The following is a 16015-nucleotide window of genomic DNA, read 5'->3' as shown; positions in this document are numbered from 1 at the left end:
CAATTGGGCGGATGGCAGTCTTATTCATGGCGGGGGGGGTGGTGATCCTTGAGGAGGGCAGGTTTGGGGAAGATGACGTGGTCAGTTTGGGGGTTGCCGAGTGGGACATGCCTGGGGGTCTCCCAGATGGTTGTCCCATGAGCCATTTTTGTGTGTTCTGGGACTCAGGGCAAGTCTAGGCTGGTTTTGGCCGTTGTCAAGGTCTGAGTGGTGTGTATAGGGGAGGATGAGGGATTGTGTAGCCAGTAAAGAGAAGGGAAGTTCCTCATCCTTGAGGATCTGTGAGGGGCCCGTTAGCTTGGATGCTGTCCGTGGGTCCCTGGCCTGTGGGCGTGGGCCTCCTAGACACACTGGCAGACTGCCCATCCGGGACGTGCTCTCGGCACTGCCCCACACACAGCAGGCCTGCCTCTCCTACCCTCCAAGGGACTTACCTCTGGGGACCTGTGCTGGGCAGGGTTCGGGAGGCCGGAATGGGGGAGCCATGTGCACTCATCTGAGTGACACTCACTGAGAACCAACTCATGCTGGCACAGGGTCTCCTGGGGTCCCTCCCCTCCTGTTTTGACCAGCTGGTTGCAGAGTCCAGAGACCCCTGGGTCAGCCTCTGGGCTTCCCACCACGTCCTGGGGGCATGCTCTGTGTGTGGTGTGGGTGTGTGAGTGTGGTGTGCCTGTGTGTGTGTGTGTGTGTGTGTGTGTGATGGGTAAACCTGGATCTGAGGTTCCAGGGCTCAGAGGCCCACTGAGCGGTCTTGGCCTTCTCTCCAAGGTCCATTGTGAACCCCCCTGCTTTCCTTCCCATCACTCCCTCCCTGGTCTGCAAAACACTGAGAAAATCATATTTATTAAGGGTTTGACATACCCTATCACCATATATAAAATCCCCTCCAGCCATCAACCTTCCTGCCCTGGGGCTGAGGACCCAGAGACCAATTTGCTTCCCAGCATTAGCCTCTGGGTGGGTCTCCTGAGCTCCACACCCACGTTCCTCACCTGCACTGCCGTGGCCTTAGGGAGCAGGCAGAGGCTCTGGTGGTCTCAGCTGCTGACCTCACCGGTTATGGATACCCACCCGCATCCACTGTACTTGACCCAGCCTTCATTAGGACAGAGTTCCCATCCGGGGGGTGCTCCCCCTGGGAGAGGGCATACGGTGGGCATGTCTCGGGCAGGTGAGTCCAGCACTGAGACCCCCGGCATCTGTAGCCAAGGGTCTCCAGGCACCTCTTGCCCACCGGGTGGGTGACCTCACTGAGGTTGAGCATGGCTGCGGCCACCATGAAGTGCGTGAAGACCTTCTTCCCCGCGGGCCGGGAGGTGTAGCAGTCCGCAGTGCGGGGGCCTGGCGACTCGGAGCAGGCCACCACGTGGGGCATGTCATGGTCCTGGTAGAGGCGCTGAAAGATGTAGAGGAAGCCAGAGTCGACGGCCGCCTTGAGGAGGAGACTCAGCAGGTCTGTCCACCAGAGCCCGCCCCGCTTCTTGTCCAGGTTGTTGTATAGGGATGGGACGTCGGGCCCGTGCTTCAGGCGGTGCTTCCGCTGCGCTCCTGGCGGTAGACCACACGCATGACCACGAGCAGTGAGGGACACGTGACCAGCATGAGCTGCAGGGCCCAGAGGCGCACGGGGGACACGGGGAACAACTCATTGTAGCAGACGTTGGCGCAGCCCGGCTGGCGGGTGTTGCAGATGAAGCCCTTTTGCTCATCATCCCACAGCTTCTCGGCCGCCACCAACTACACCAGCACGCGGAAGATGAAGACCACGGACAGCCAGATGCGGCCCAGTGCCGTGGAGTACTTGTTCACCCCATTCAGGACGCCCCGCAGGAACGCCCAGTTCATGCTGACTGTGGCCTTTGTTCCTCGTGTGGATGATCTAGACCAGGGGGTCCCAAGGCCTAGGAGAACCTGGAAATGGGAACCTTCATTAAGGGTGTGACTGGCAAACCATTTCACGACCACCGTATCATCATGTCCACACTGGCAATGACTCGGTGGGGTAAGGATTGCCATTGTCCCCAGTTCACGGGGTAGTAAGCTAAGGCCCAGAGAGGAACACGCCCAAGGCCCACGGCTGGAAGTGGCAGAGCTGGTCTTGAACTTCCATCTTCCAAAATCAGGGCATATTTTATTCTACAAAGCAATAGATACATGTGAAGGGTAATCGTCCTGCATGGATGTGCCCACCAACCTCATCGACTCCAGCCTTCAGGCCTGCGGCGTCACGTGATTTCTAAAGAAACAGTAACAAAGTGTGGGTTGGACGATCTGCTCTCCCATCAGCCCCCAGGGCTGGACCCGGCAGGACGGGAGTGATGTGCATCTTTTTTTCTTGGCCGCATGGCATAGCGTGCAGAGCTTCTCCTACCAGGGATCGAACCCGTGCCGCCTGCAGTGTCAGCATGGAGTCTTAACCACTGGACCGCCAGGGAAATCTGAGGGATGTGGATTTTTATCCTTCAACTTTCTCCAACTGAGCGCCAGCATGAGCCAGGCCCTGTGCCTGGTGGGCAGACCCCGGAGTGATATCCATCCTCATTCTCCTCTCCGGCTCCAGGATGTCCCCCACCCTGACATTCCCTTCCAAATGAAACAGGCTCTTTGGAACCATGGTGGCTTGGTATCATCCTGCCACCCCTTCTTTTGGTGCTGGGCCTGAGGGCTGACTGTCCTGACCACAGTGGGTTCCTCTGGAATTCCAACCATTCCAGCCTTTGGGAGGGATTGGGGAGGGGACAGAGCTAAGATTCTGGCACGGTCCTCCCCCCACCATCTACCTTTTCTTTCAGGGACATCTCCCCTCTCCGTCTGCTCAGTGGCTGTTTGCTGCCCACACAGGCCATTGTTTCATTCAGGCTGTGTCCTGCGTGCTCCATCCTCCACACCCCTTACCTGCAGTGACATCGTTTTCCACCTCTGGCCCTGGGCCCTCCCCTATCCCTGACTCAGGCATCAGCATCTTCAAACCTTGTGCCTCTGGGACATTTTCTGAGCCTCCTCCTCCATCGTTTCTGGAAGAAGGCCTCACCGGTACTTAAATGGTCTGTTCACCTGTTTTCCGTGCCAGACCGTCAGCTTCTGGAGGGCAGCCTCCGCATATCATTCGTCTCTGATTCCCCAGGACTCAGCAATAGACAGTGAACACACAATAGACATTTGCTAAACCCAGTCGAAACCCCACTTCTTCCTCATCCCTCCTCTTATTTATCTCTTCTCTAGTCTTCTGTCCTCCCTTTGGTCTGGCAGGACATTCGTTCCCCTCCTTGGGGCTTCGCTGGGGTTTCTCCAGAGATCCTCTGTCCCCCCTACTCCTCCCTGAAGTCTGGCCCACAGCCCGAGGTCCCCTGGGGATCGTCAGCCCATCACTGCCTCCCAGCCCAGCCTCCTTCCCGATTTGGTCCTCACCTTTCTTGGGTCTAGCAGCCAGTCTCCTGCCCCTGGGCCGGTCTGTCTGCCCATCTGCCTGAGGGCCTCCTGGAGGCAGCTTTTGTTCCTCACTCCCCTGCTGGGGGAGCTTTCTGAGCCAGTGAACCAAATGAGAGCGATCGGGTGGGCAGGCAGGTAGGCGGGCGGGCTTGCTGGGCCCACATTCAGAGCAAACACCCGTGTCTCTTCTCCCCTGGCCCACGCCTTCTCTGCAGCTTGGCCAGGCATGGCTGGGTCTGGCTCCCTGTGCTGGCAGGGACACTGCCCGAGCAGGCGCAGGAGCCTGGTAGCCTCGTGTTCGGGACCTGGTTGGCACCAGATGGCATTGTCCCTGTCCCCCTCTCATTGCCCTATTGCCCCTGTCCCCCTGTCCCCAGGCCTCTCTCCTACCTTTTCTCTGGAAGCCTGGTTCTGAGGCCCTCAGCAGCTGGCATCTATGATCCAGTCCAGGATTGCATTCTACCCTGGCAGGGCATTTCTGGGGACTAGAGCTTGGGCTGCTGGTGAGTTGTGTAGGGCGTGGGAGGGCCTGCCTATGGTTTCTCTGGACAAGGGCACCTCTGCCCTGGTGGAGACAAGGAATGCAGGTCGCAGCATGAAATGCACAGCCTCCCTGTCCAGCCTCTATGGGCCTGGGTTTCCAGGGAAGTCGGAGTGTGACCCAGTGGGGGCTGCAGAGAGGCCTTGGGCCTGGAACAGTGAACGTTAGTGTGCAGCCAGGGAGGGGCTCCTTTGCCTCATTTCCCACAAGCATTTATAGAGCACTTCCTAACACCAGTGACTAATGCTTATGTGGCCTTTTCACAGCCGGCTAACCCCATCCGCAGTCGTGAGCTCATCCAGACTCACGACCCCACCAGCTCAGCATTGTTAACCCATTTTGGAGAGGAGCTGTAGTCGCTTTCTCAGAGTTCCACTGGAACTTGTGTTCAAATGCAAGTGTTATGACTCAAAAGTCCATTAACTTTCCACCGAGACACGCGGTTCCCCATGTAATTAAGCTCCATTCTCTTTGCAGACAACCCACGGGCCTAAAACTGCAACTGGGGATAAAGGCTAGACTTGAGCACGAGCAAGGGGCATGACACCCACAGGAGTGCTGGGGGCGCTCTTACCTGGCTAGATCAAGTGCAGCCCTTTGCAGGGGCAGAGATGTTGACCCCATGACCTGATAAGGCTCACAAAGGTCGAAGGATCAAAGGTCACCTTGAATCAGTGAATGAATTGACTTTTATTAAGCCCTGACCGTGGGCACCACACACTGAAGGCATGTGCACATCCATTCTCGTATTAAGCCCCTCCTCACAGCGGCAGCCCTGTTGGGGGGCGCCTCATCATCTCCGTTGTACACAAAAGGAAGCCGAGGTTCAGCTCCGAGGGGTAACTTGCCCAAGGCCACACGGCTGGGGTAGGTGGCAGGAGCTGGGGAAAAGGGATCTGAACCCAGGTCGTCGGACCCTCCCTCTTGCCTGTCCCCACTCCCCGCACAGCGCTCCCACCCCCAAGGCTGCACCTTGGCTGCCGGGTCCTTCCAACCCAGGCCTGACCAGGCAGCCCCTCACAGGATGGTTTTATTCACGTGGTCTCGAGGGTGGTCTGGTGAGAGAGGAGGGGGAGCGTCTGAGCCCAGAAAGATGAGGTCGCCCAAGCGGAGGTCGTCCTGTTTGGAGGAAGCGGTGGCCCAGTTCCGGCAGTGGCCCAGGCCCGTGGCCTGGGCTTTCCTCACCAGCAGGCACTCCCGGTACCTCTTGTTCACCAGGTAGGCCAGCTCCACCAGGTTGAGCACGATGCAAACGACGGCCATGATCACCATGAAGAGAGTGAAGATGTTCTTCTCCGTGGGCTTGGAGATGAAGCAGTCCACCGTATTGGGACACGGAGCCACGTGGCACCTGACCACGCGAGGGAGGGTGTATTTGGGGTAGAACGAGTGGAACATGTAGAGGAAGGCGGCATCCACGCCGGCCTTGAACACCAGGCTGCAGACGTACGTCCACCAGAGCCCGCCCCGCTTCTTGCCGGGGTCCGGGTAGAGGCGCCCGCCGTTCTTCCCTGCTGCCTCTTGGTGCTTCTTCTCCTGGGCCTCGCGGTAGGCCACGTGCATGACCACGAGCAGCGAGGGGCACGTGACCAGGATGAGCTGCAGGGCCCAGAGGCGCACATGGGACACGGGGAAGAACTCGTCGAAGCAGACGTTGGAGCAGCCCGGCTGGCGGGTGTCACAGTCGAAGTCCTTGTGGTCATCACTCCACACGCGCTCGGCCGTCACCAGGTACACCAGCACGCGGAAGATGAAGACCAGGGACAGCCAGATGCGCCCGAAGGCTGTGGAGTACTTGTTGACCCCGCTCAGGAGCCCCTCGAAGATCCCCCAGTTCATGGTGGCCCCAGGCGTCGGCCGCTACTGCAGGGAGAGGATGACTGTCATTTCCCAAGTTTATAGAACGCTCACGCTCAGCACCTTATAGGACAGTGTCACTGGATTGGATCCTCCCAGCCACGGCTAGGTTCTATTATCGTCCCCTTTACAGCTGAGGGAAGCTGAGGTTCAGAGGGGTTGTGCAGGGTCACACACGATTAGGTGCAGAGCTGGTCATTCAGCCCAGAGCCCAACTCTTCCCCATAGCAGTGGGTGAAGGTGGGTCCGGGGAGCCACTCGTCCTCCCAGGTCTTAAGGAGGTGGGACATGCTGACTTCCCTCTCTCTCCCAACCATGGCCCTCCTCCTCAGCGAGTCAGACCTGGGGATGACTTCTCCTTTCCTTTCTGAGCTAGGCTGTCTCCCCTTAGACAGCTTCCTCCCAAGGGGAACCCGCTCTTTGCCTTTTACTTGGTTTGGGGGATGGGGCTAGAGAGGAGGCTGGAACCTCGTCCCCAAACTCCCGTCTGGTGTAACACCATAAATATCCAGGCAGTGTCCTGCTCACGTGCGGCTCACTTGAAGCAAGGCCAATGGCAATGCAGCTGAAACAAAAGCGATGATTCTCTTGATATTGATACAATAGGCTTCGTAGAGTAGCCTGGTATTCCTGTGCTTCCCAAACTGGTGTTCCATGGAACCCTGCTCAATAGGCTGGCAACAGAAGCAGCAAGAGAAAAGGATTCTCTTCTGTGTTCAAGAAAAGTAGTCAAGCACTATGTTCAGCGCACAGTTAAATAGGTCCCTTTACTTGACCATGCTAATAAATTCACATTATGAATCTCCCAAAGGAGGACAGAATATGCAGCATTGCACCAACTCCTTTGACTGTAGAACCCTTTTTTGTCTTCTTGTAGAACAGCCTTGTCAAGACACCGAAATGGGAAATGCTGCTCTGGTCAGTTCTGCTGGCGAGTTTGGTGTGATGAACACACAGGAATCAGATTTACCTCCAATTAGGGAATGTGACTATGGTTCAGATTGAGGGGCGCCCACGGCCTCTCTTGGAATTCCTCTGTCTGGCTCCTGGGGGCGGTCCACTGAGACCTGTGCACGGTGGTCTTACCCTACTGGGCTCCCTGGGACCTCAGGGAGCCTGTCTGCACAGCCTGTTGCTCTAAGGGGTTAGTGCTGGTCTAGGCCAAAGGTGACTGTGCTGTCCTGCCCCCGCCGCCCCCTCTACCAGCTGCGTGATCCACTGCAGATGGGCAGGGTAGTGATAAAAGCCAGCATTTATCGGGTGTTTATGCAGCGCCAGCACTGTTCTGAGCACTTTGCATGAATCAATACAGCAACTGTATAAAAGGGTATATGTTTTATTCCCAATTTACAGATGAGGAAAGTGGAGCACAGAGAGGTTTGCTCATAGTTACACAGCTGGTAAGCGGCAGAGCTGGGATTTGAACCCAGGCAGGCTGGCTTCGGAGCCCACACTCTGGGCCTGGGCCCCTTTCCTTGGGTTTCGGGAAGCTGCCTGCTGTGTCCACTCCCTCCTCCACCAGGTGAATCCCCGGTAGGGGAGGCTGGGGGTGACTCTGCTCCCTGCCCTGTCTCTCCACTGTCCTGTCTACATAAGAACGTGGGCCCCCGCTCTGAATCATCCGCTTGTCTTTGCTCAGTCCTGCTTAAGGTGGGTGGAACTCCTGGCAGCTTCTCAGGGAACACCCAAGGAGGCTCTAGCCCAGGGGTGCTCCGCCCAGCCCAACCTGGGGTTGGCGGGGTTTTGCAGGCCCAGGTAGAGCTGCCCCATCTGCTTAGCTCCTGGCCCCTCTGGGAGCCCCTCTCCCACTCAGTCCCTGGCTCCCACCTCTGCTCAGCTGGGGAGAAAGGGGAAAAACTCAGAGCAGAGGAGGGGGGGCTCATCTTCATTCCTCCACCATCAGGACGCAGGGCGGCCTTGTGTTCAGGCCACTCCCCCGGCACTCCACCAGAGAAGTCTCCCCCTTCCAGGTGTGCTGAGGGGCAGAGCACATCTGGACACAGATGGCCTTACCTGAGTGGCTACTCCTCAGGGCTCTCTGGGTACCGGCTCCTGGCTGCCAGCCGTCGAACTCAGCAGGTAGCGGGAACTCATGTCAGAACCAGGGAGAGTGTCTGGGGAAGCCCGTTCCTAGGACAGAGCCTGCACATTTCGGCAGGCAGCCTGGGTGTGCCGCCGGCCAGGAGGAGGAGCTGCGCCAGGCACTGCCACTGGCTGGGCCCCAGCCTCCCCAGACTGCCTCTGATGAGGCCAAGGAAATTTAGGCGTTCCCTCCTCCCAGGGGCTGGGCCCCAAATCCTGGCATCCTCTTGGGGACAACCACAGGTCCACTCTGAGTCCCCGCTTGTCTTCCCATCCCTGGCCTTGTGTGGAAGAAGCCGAGGCCTGACCTGGCTTCTTATCCTTTCCAGAAATTCCCACTGCCACTTCTTGGGACGCTATGGGCCGCTCCAGACACTCCTCCCTCTCTAGTTGCTGCTCAGTGGCCTTCTGTTCTCACAGCTTCAGTTACCTTTGGAAATGCCATGAGTCCCAAATTCTCTCTCCAGCCCAAATGCTTTTGCCCATCAATAGTCCCCACCTGGATGCCCTTCCTTCACCTTTCTCCTCACCTGGCCTACTCCTCCAAGAAGCCTTCCCTGACTGTGCAGCCCCAGGTGGCTTAGGGCCCCATCTCGGGGCTTCCACTGCCCTCAGCCTCCACACTCTCATCAGACTGTATTGGAGTAGTTGATTTTAATTGAATTTGCTCCAGGGACCCGCCTGTTGAATGAGCAAATCAGTTCCCATGAACGGACATTTTTAGGGGCTTGTCGTGAGCACAACATAACACGGATCAGCCCCTGACCCCCAGGAACTCACCAGCTTGACCTTAATTACCAGTTGATAAGTCTAGTACCAGCTGCATAGCCTCTCATGATGGCGAAGAGCTCGTGGAACAGTTTCTGGGCCCAGCTTCCCATTGCTGCTGGAATCTAGTTCAGTCTTTGCACCCCAACACTGAGTATCTGAGGCGTTGTACAGAAAGCCACCCTCTCCCCTGCACACACAGCCCCAATCCTCCCCAAACACGTACACCAAGCTCCTCCCCAACCCTTTCATGGCTGACTGCCCTTCACTGTCTACCCCGACCCCGAGGGGCTGCCCCCTACCCCCATACCAGACACACTAGCCCTTCCATCAGCCCGTGTTTTGAATTCAAGAATCATTGCTGAGACACGGCTGTGTGCCAGGTGCTGTGTTTGGGGCTGGGCTACACAGATAAAGAGAGGAGCAGAAGAGGTTGTCAGGGTCTCCCAGCCCGGGGCAGGCACACAGATAGGGTCCGAGAGACACAGAGATGTAAGAAGGACGTTGAGGGTGAGTTCCAGCGGAAGGGACTTGGGGTCCCTTGGAGTGGATGAGTCCTGTCCAGAGCAGGTGCCTCCCTGTCTAATGGGTGAGGCAGAAGAAGGAGCTGCCTTAAGGCAGGGGAGATCTGCATCTGGAGCTCATACACCCCTACGTCTGGGCCCACACCCCTGCATCTGGAATCTCACAGCCCTGGATTTGAATCTCACCTCTGGTTCCTTCAGATCTGGGGACTTTCCCTGTTTCTCGGATGTACAATGAGACATTCTGTGCCCGTGAGGGGTGTCCTGTGAGGACAGTGAGAGCGATGCAGGGCGGTGCCTGAGTGCAGGCTGCGTGGCCTGAATCCGGCTCTGCCTCTTCCTCTGCATGTGGTGCCAGTTTCCTATCCGTGCAGTGGGACAATAGCATTGCCTACCTCGTAGGGTTGGCGCACAGATTAGCCCAGCCAATAGAGACACAGTGCCAGAACAGTGCCCGGCACAAAGGAAGCGCTTTCTACCACTGCCTCTGATGTATGTGAACTGCCCGCACACACCTGGCACGTGGTGGGTACCCAAAATGACTTCCTCCCCCCTTCCCTGTTCATCTCTTCTCTCTGAGATGTAAGGAAGGCAGAGAAAGGAGGGGGAGACAGACTACTCGCCAGAGGAAATCTCATGTGGATGGATGATGTCTTTGGGTTAAAAAGGCAAAACCCGGGTCAGGCAGTGACGGTTGGGGAGTGGGGAGGGCAGGCAGGAGGTGCCCCGGGAGGGTTTCTCATTAGTGCCTGGTCGCAGCCTGTTGGTCTAATTAGCTTCTAAGATGCCATTTATCAGCAGGTCACACGGGGCCTGAATTCAATGGACGGTGTGTCCAAGAGCCACAAACACCGCAGGTCTACAGCGAGCGTGGCACATCCCACATGCACACACTCTTCCACCCAGGCCACACTATGGGCATGATGCTACACACTTGTGGGGCAGTGCTGGGCCCTGAGTGCCTAGTATGGGGCCTGTTAGGTACCACGTTAGGCCTCTGTTTACGTTTTTGGAATGAATGATGTATGAAATATACACACCCTGCAAAGAGAGTCACACATATCTGTCCCCCTCCACGTTCTTCCTCCAAATGATTGCCAAGTACAGGAGAGAGGAGACACATGAATGGATCGGGTACAATGTTGTGAGAAGAGCTATAAGAGACATACAACAGAGAGGGGAGTGCCAAGTTCTGCCAGAGGGAGACCCAGACAAAGTGACATTTAAGCTGGGTCTTGAAGGATGTGTAGGAGTTCACCAAGAGGAGATGAGGAGGACAGGCCTTTGAGGCAGAGGGCATAGAGTGTGCAGTGAAGGATGATGGAAGAGCTTTGGAGAGTGGGCTGGAGGAGGCAGCAGTGGGGGCACTAAAAAGCAAGGACATTCTGGACCGTGAAAGATCTGGAACACTGTGTTAAGGGGCTTGGATTGATCTTGTGTGCAGAGGGAGACCTGGGGGAAGGAAGGAGGCTATGTGTTCAGATTGGTACAGTCAATTCTCATTCTTCATGGTAGTTACGTTCTGTAAGTCACCACAAACACTGAATTAGCAAATCTTGAAACTTTGCCAGTAGGGGAAATACAGGGTTCGGTTCCTGCGAGCCTCTGGTTACAGCATTTTCATCAACTGATCAATACGTAACCTTGTTCTACGTGTGTTTCTCTTGAAAGACACCTTAATTATATATAGTGTTGAATCATTAATGTTGAACTCAATGGCCAACAGCGCTATTACTTACTCCTGAACGAAGCTCATCTTTCTATCCTCTTTTGTTTTGGCCCCGGCATGTGGGATCTTAGGGATCCAGGGATTGAACCCGTGCCTCCTGCCGTGGAAGCAAGCAGTCTTAACCACTGAACTGCCAGGGAAGTCCCCCTGAGCAAAGCTCATCTAACACGTATTTTCTCCCTAAGGCCCATCACAACCTTCCTATGCTTGGGAACACCAGACAGTACTTCAGTGCTACGCTTGGGGGCCAGTTTAAACAGCAGAATCACCTTCCACAAGCACAAAAATGCAAAAAAGGGGTACTAAATCAACCTCCAGTGGGGCACTTGTTTACAGTATCAGCTGAAACAAGAAGACCAAGCAACCCCTTGTTCAACCTCAGCTGGGAATGTGCACATCGGTGACTCAAGTGTTTTGCTGCTCTGTGCGTGTCCACGGATGACAGCGAAAGCACTGCAAGTATTGATTTTGGGGTTAAACAAATAAATTTTAGTGACTAGACAAACTCACCCATATGGAATCTGTGAATAATGAGGATTGATGGTATGTTTAGAAAGCTCCCGCTCTTCGAAGGAAGAGGCGTGCGAGACCAGTAAAAAAATTACTGCAATGATTTGGGGAAGAGATGAGCCAGACGGGTGGATTTGGGAAATAGCTGTCAGATACAACTGGCAGTGTTTGGACTCTGAGTGGATGCAGGGAAGGAGGCAGGAGGAAGACCCAGGAGGGCGCCCAGTTTGCTAGTTTTGGTGATTGGGCAGGTGGTGGGTCTCCTGATGGAAGGAAGGAATACGGGAGGAGAGCAGGTTGCTTGGGGGGGAGGGGAGGAGCAGGTGAGGGGGAGTTCTTCCCAGATGTTTGGGAGTTAGTTCAATGTTCCATGTGCTGAATGGGAGAGTGTGGAGGACAGCTGTGTGGATTGTCCGTAGCCAGCAGCTGGCAGCAACAGCTGGGCATGTACTTTGGGGGTTCTCAGCCCCAAGGGGGTGGTGGGAGCCGCTGTCGGGGTGGACGAGGTGACTTTGGGAGAGTGTGCAGAGTGAGAAGAGAAGATGGTCCAGGCAGAGCTCGGGGGAGCACTGACGTCTAGGAAGCAGGCAAGAAAGATGCTTGTGGAGGAGAAAGCACAGTAAGGGACAGGGAAACCAGGGCGGGCAGGGGAGGAAACCCAGCGGTAGAGAGGCCGGTCAGGTCCCTGGGGACTTTTGCCCGAGTGATTTCTGCAGAGCGATGGGGACAGAAGCCAGAGAGCCGTGGGTGGCACGTTTTCAGGAAGCTGACAAGCGAGGTAGAAAGGCGGGGGATCAGAGCTGGGGAAGGGTTCGCTTCTTCTGGGGAGATGGGGACAGACACATCAAAGGAGCTGCTGGAGAGCCATCTGACCTGCAGTTAGATCTTGTTTTATATCTGTCACCCTATCCCTTCCCCACTGTGCTCTTTCCTGGTTCCCTGGCCTCTACTGGGCTGTCTCTGTCCCCCCAGTTTTCAGCCCAGGTACTCCTGGCTCTTGTCACCGCCTCCAACATGTTCTTCTGGCTCAGGCTGAGCCCTGCCTGTTCTCCCTGTTCATGGGTGTGGGGTGGGTGAGAGTTGGAGTCTTTTCTGGAGACTAGCCGTCCCCCCAGGCTCCCTTCTGAATGCAGAGGGCAGAGGACAGCACAGGCATCGGGGCCCGATACCCCACCAGTTACCCATCAAAACTACTGTTCCCAAAGGCAAGTAAACTTTTGGTCTTGGACGAACAAGCTAGGTTGGCCTGTGAGGCCAAGGTGGTGTCCGTTCACTGTTCTCAGGAGAGGTGGGAAGGCTGGACAATGGGGTAATGGTATCAGCTTCGTCACCGGGCGCCGCCCCTGTGCCAGAAACCATGTCAAATGCTCTATGTGCATCCTGTGTGTAACACTCCCTGCTCTCACCTGGCCCCTCTCTAAGCAGTTGTCCACACAAGCAGAGTCATCTTTGGAAAACACAAATCATATTAAAACAATCTGTTCCGGGTCTTTCAGAGGCTCCCCATTGTCTTGAAAAAAAAAAACTCCGGTTGCTAATATGTCCTATAAAGTCCTGCATGACCTGGCCTCTGCCAGCCTTTGTTCCCAGTCTCTTCCCTTCCGTTTTTGTGCTCCAGCACAGTGGCCTTCTTTCACTTTCTAGAACGGAGGAGTCTCTTTCCCACCTCAGGGCCTTTGCACATGACTCAATGCTCTTTCCTCATTTTCTTTGAGCTAGCTACCATCAAGTTCCAGAGATCAATTTATTTTTTTATTATTATTTTAAAAATAAATTTATTTATTTATTTTTGGCTGCGTTGGGTCTTCATTGCTGCACACGGGCTTTCTCTAGCTGAGGCGAGCAGGGGCTACTCTTCATTGTGGTGCGCAGGCTTCTCATTGCGGTGGCTTCTCTTGCTGTGGAGCACGGGCTCTAGGCGTGCGGGCTCCGTAGTTGTGTCTCACGGGCTTAGTTGCTCCGCAGCATGTGGGATCTCCCCGGACCAGGGCTCGAGCCCGCGTGTCCTGCATTGGCAGGCGGATTCTTAACCACTGAGCCACCAGGGAAGTCCCTCTGGATATCAATTTAAATGTCACTTTCAGGAAAGCCATTCTTAACCCCTGAAACTAGGTCAGGTTCTTTGTTATCTATTCTCTTTGCATGTGCTTCTCTGTTGTATCCCTGTCACAACTGCATTCCTAGAGTTATGGGTGTGCTTGTGTGTTTAATGTCCTCTCCTCCTTTAGACCGTAATCTTCAAGAGGACCAGGCCCAGAGGTCAGGCCATGGGAATCATGCTCGCTGCTCCATCTCCACCATCTGGCACAGCACCTGGCATGTAGTAGGTGCTTTATGAGTATTCGGAGATGAACGGATGAATGATTCTGTTTATCGAAAGTAAAAAAGCCAAGAACACCACCAAATCCTTGGGCACAAGGGTACTGAAGTGAAACTGTTTTGAGAGTCTGGGCTCTGGAGCTTGGCTGCCTGAATTCCCACCCCAGCAATCCTGCTTACCGGCTGTGCAGCCCTGCACAAGTTTTTAGCCTCTCTGGGCCTCAGTTTCACATGGAACATAGGGACTACGCTAGAACCTACCTCATAGGATCGTTGTAAGGCTCAGATGAATAAAAATATGTAAAATATATACACCTGGTACCTAATAAACATGTAATAAATGCTGGCTGCCGTAATTCTCAGCCAGGACCGCTATCTGGGAGTGAGACTGAGCTGACGCTGCTCTCTGATTCCTGTCCCCGATGACTTGGACATGTCTTTGGGAGAGCCCGTCTCAGCTCCGCTGAGGGGAAATGCGGGGAGAGGTAAACAGCCGTGTGGGCCTGAGCAGTCCAATCCTTCTCCGTCACTGGAAGGACACGAGATGCTGCAGATCGGATTCCTCCCTCCAGATGCCTAGAGCGGGGTGGGGGAGACCCCGTCACGTAGGTTCTGGGGGAAGAGCCGGACCCAGCCGCCGGGAGAGCTTCCTCTGCTGCTGACCTGCATCTGCTGTGAGGCCTGGGCTGGCTTTAGCCAGACAGCCTGCTCCTTTGCTGGAGAAGCTTTGCTTTCTCCTGGAAAGAGTTGTGAGTTCCCATCCCTGGCGAGACTTCACGGCTATGCTTTTGCAGAACGAGGGGAGTTGTGGGATGGCAGGAGTCTAGGAAGGGTGGGAGACAGGCACGGCAGAGAGGAAGCAGAGCTGGGAAGGGGAGAGAGCTGGGTGACAGACAGAGCCCGCACAGACCCGGGCTCAAGTCCCCCTCTACTCCCTAGCCGCATGTACTTGACCAAGCCAAGTTTTCTTTCTGAGACTTAGTGTCATTCCTGTACCCGGGAGTGACGGCTGATGTGGAGGAAAGTGATAGAGAGGAAAAGTGTGGTGGGTCATGGCTGGCACGGCCAGCCCCCATTCCTTTACTTCCCTGCTCTGCAGGCTATAACTCTCTGGTTGCTTGGGTGGACATTCTTATTTTTTATTTTATTTTTTTTTAGATATTAGATTTTAATTAATAATATTGGCTGCACCGCGCAGCATGCGGGGGGATCTTGGTTCCCTGACCAGGGATCGAACCCGTGTCCCCTGCAGTGGAAGCACGGAGTCTTAACCACTGGACCGCCAGGGAACTCCCAACGTTCTTATTTTATCTTCCTGGGGCCCCAGGTGGGCACATAGCCACGCTGTTCCCCTGGGGCCCTAGACCCACCCCCAGTTCTGCCTATGCTCCCGTGCTCAGCCCGAGGGGGCTGGAGCTGGCCTCGCCCCTTGGCCTCTCTCTGCTATTTCTGTGGCTCTGGGCGGACTGAGTCACGGCAGCAGTGAGGCCCACTGTCCCTGAGGCTGGGGGCCCGATGCTTCCGTACCTCCCCCTCCCTCCAGCCAGGCCCAAATCACCGGGTGCTCTGCTGTCCCTGGGCAGCTTGCGCAGCCTCCTCTGCAGAGGGTCGGGAGGCCTATGTACAGTTCTTGCAGCTTTGGCCACTGGCCACCACATTCTCTGCTGCTGGCATTCCAGGGCCAGGGACCTCCCTGTGGACTCTGGCCTGGGTGCTCAGCACCTCTGCTCAGTCACGGTCTAGTGTGGGGACCACATGGCTTATTGCAAACAATTGGGCAGATCTGGGTTTTAAACTTTGTTCCATGAAGCGGTGAGTACAGGGGGCGGGTGCTGTCAGAACCCAGCCCACGTCTCCTTGGCCTGTTCTGCTTTGGTGGTCGAGGGGACCTATGTAAAGCATGGTGACTTACAGTAGGTGGGCTCAGTGCCCAGTGGCCGGCACCTGCCACTAGGCCGGCCGGGGCTCTCTGGGCTTCTGGGGTCTCTCTGCCCGTGAATGGGGCAGCCTGGAAGTGCCAGGGAATTGCCACCTCACGGGGGGCAGCCTTCAGCCAATGCCTTACGGAAGTTAGGGCATGATTCCTCCAGGCTCCTCCCCCTTGGGCTGAGATAACTGTGAGGTCCGCGTCCTAGTCTTTCCCAGACTGAGTTCAATCCCCAGCAGGACTGAGCTCAGTTGTCCAGAGAAACTCACTCAATTACATACCTTCACCAGCTTCCTTCCCTTCTCTGCCTCACTCCCCATTCCCAT

At 55.7% G+C, this 16015-nt stretch overlaps 2 protein-coding genes across 2 annotated transcripts; both read right to left on the bottom strand.

Moving 5' to 3' along the window:
• Positions 1-1060: 1060 nt before the first annotated feature.
• On the bottom strand, positions 1061-1848 carry GJB4 (gap junction protein beta 4; the record flags this gene model as incomplete). Its single annotated transcript, XM_079900866.1, is given in 3 exon segments — positions 1061-1545; positions 1548-1740; positions 1744-1848. Coding segments are annotated over 3 exon segments (783 nt in total).
• Positions 1849-4990: 3142 nt separating this feature from the next.
• On the bottom strand, positions 4991-5894 carry GJB5 (gap junction protein beta 5; the record flags this gene model as incomplete). Its single annotated transcript, XM_079900847.1, has 1 exon — positions 4991-5894. Exon 1 carries the CDS (start codon positions 5810-5812, stop codon positions 4991-4993), a length of 822 nt encoding a protein of 273 aa, XP_079756973.1. The 5' UTR covers positions 5813-5894.
• Between the last annotated feature and the right edge of the window lie 10121 nt (positions 5895-16015).

Source organism: Stenella coeruleoalba, assembly GCF_951394435.1.
Source record: "Stenella coeruleoalba genome assembly, chromosome: 1".
Taxonomy (NCBI): domain Eukaryota; kingdom Metazoa; phylum Chordata; class Mammalia; order Artiodactyla; family Delphinidae; genus Stenella; species Stenella coeruleoalba.
The sequence above is the reverse complement of the archived record's forward strand: the minus strand, read 5'-3'. Positions and strand labels throughout refer to the sequence as shown.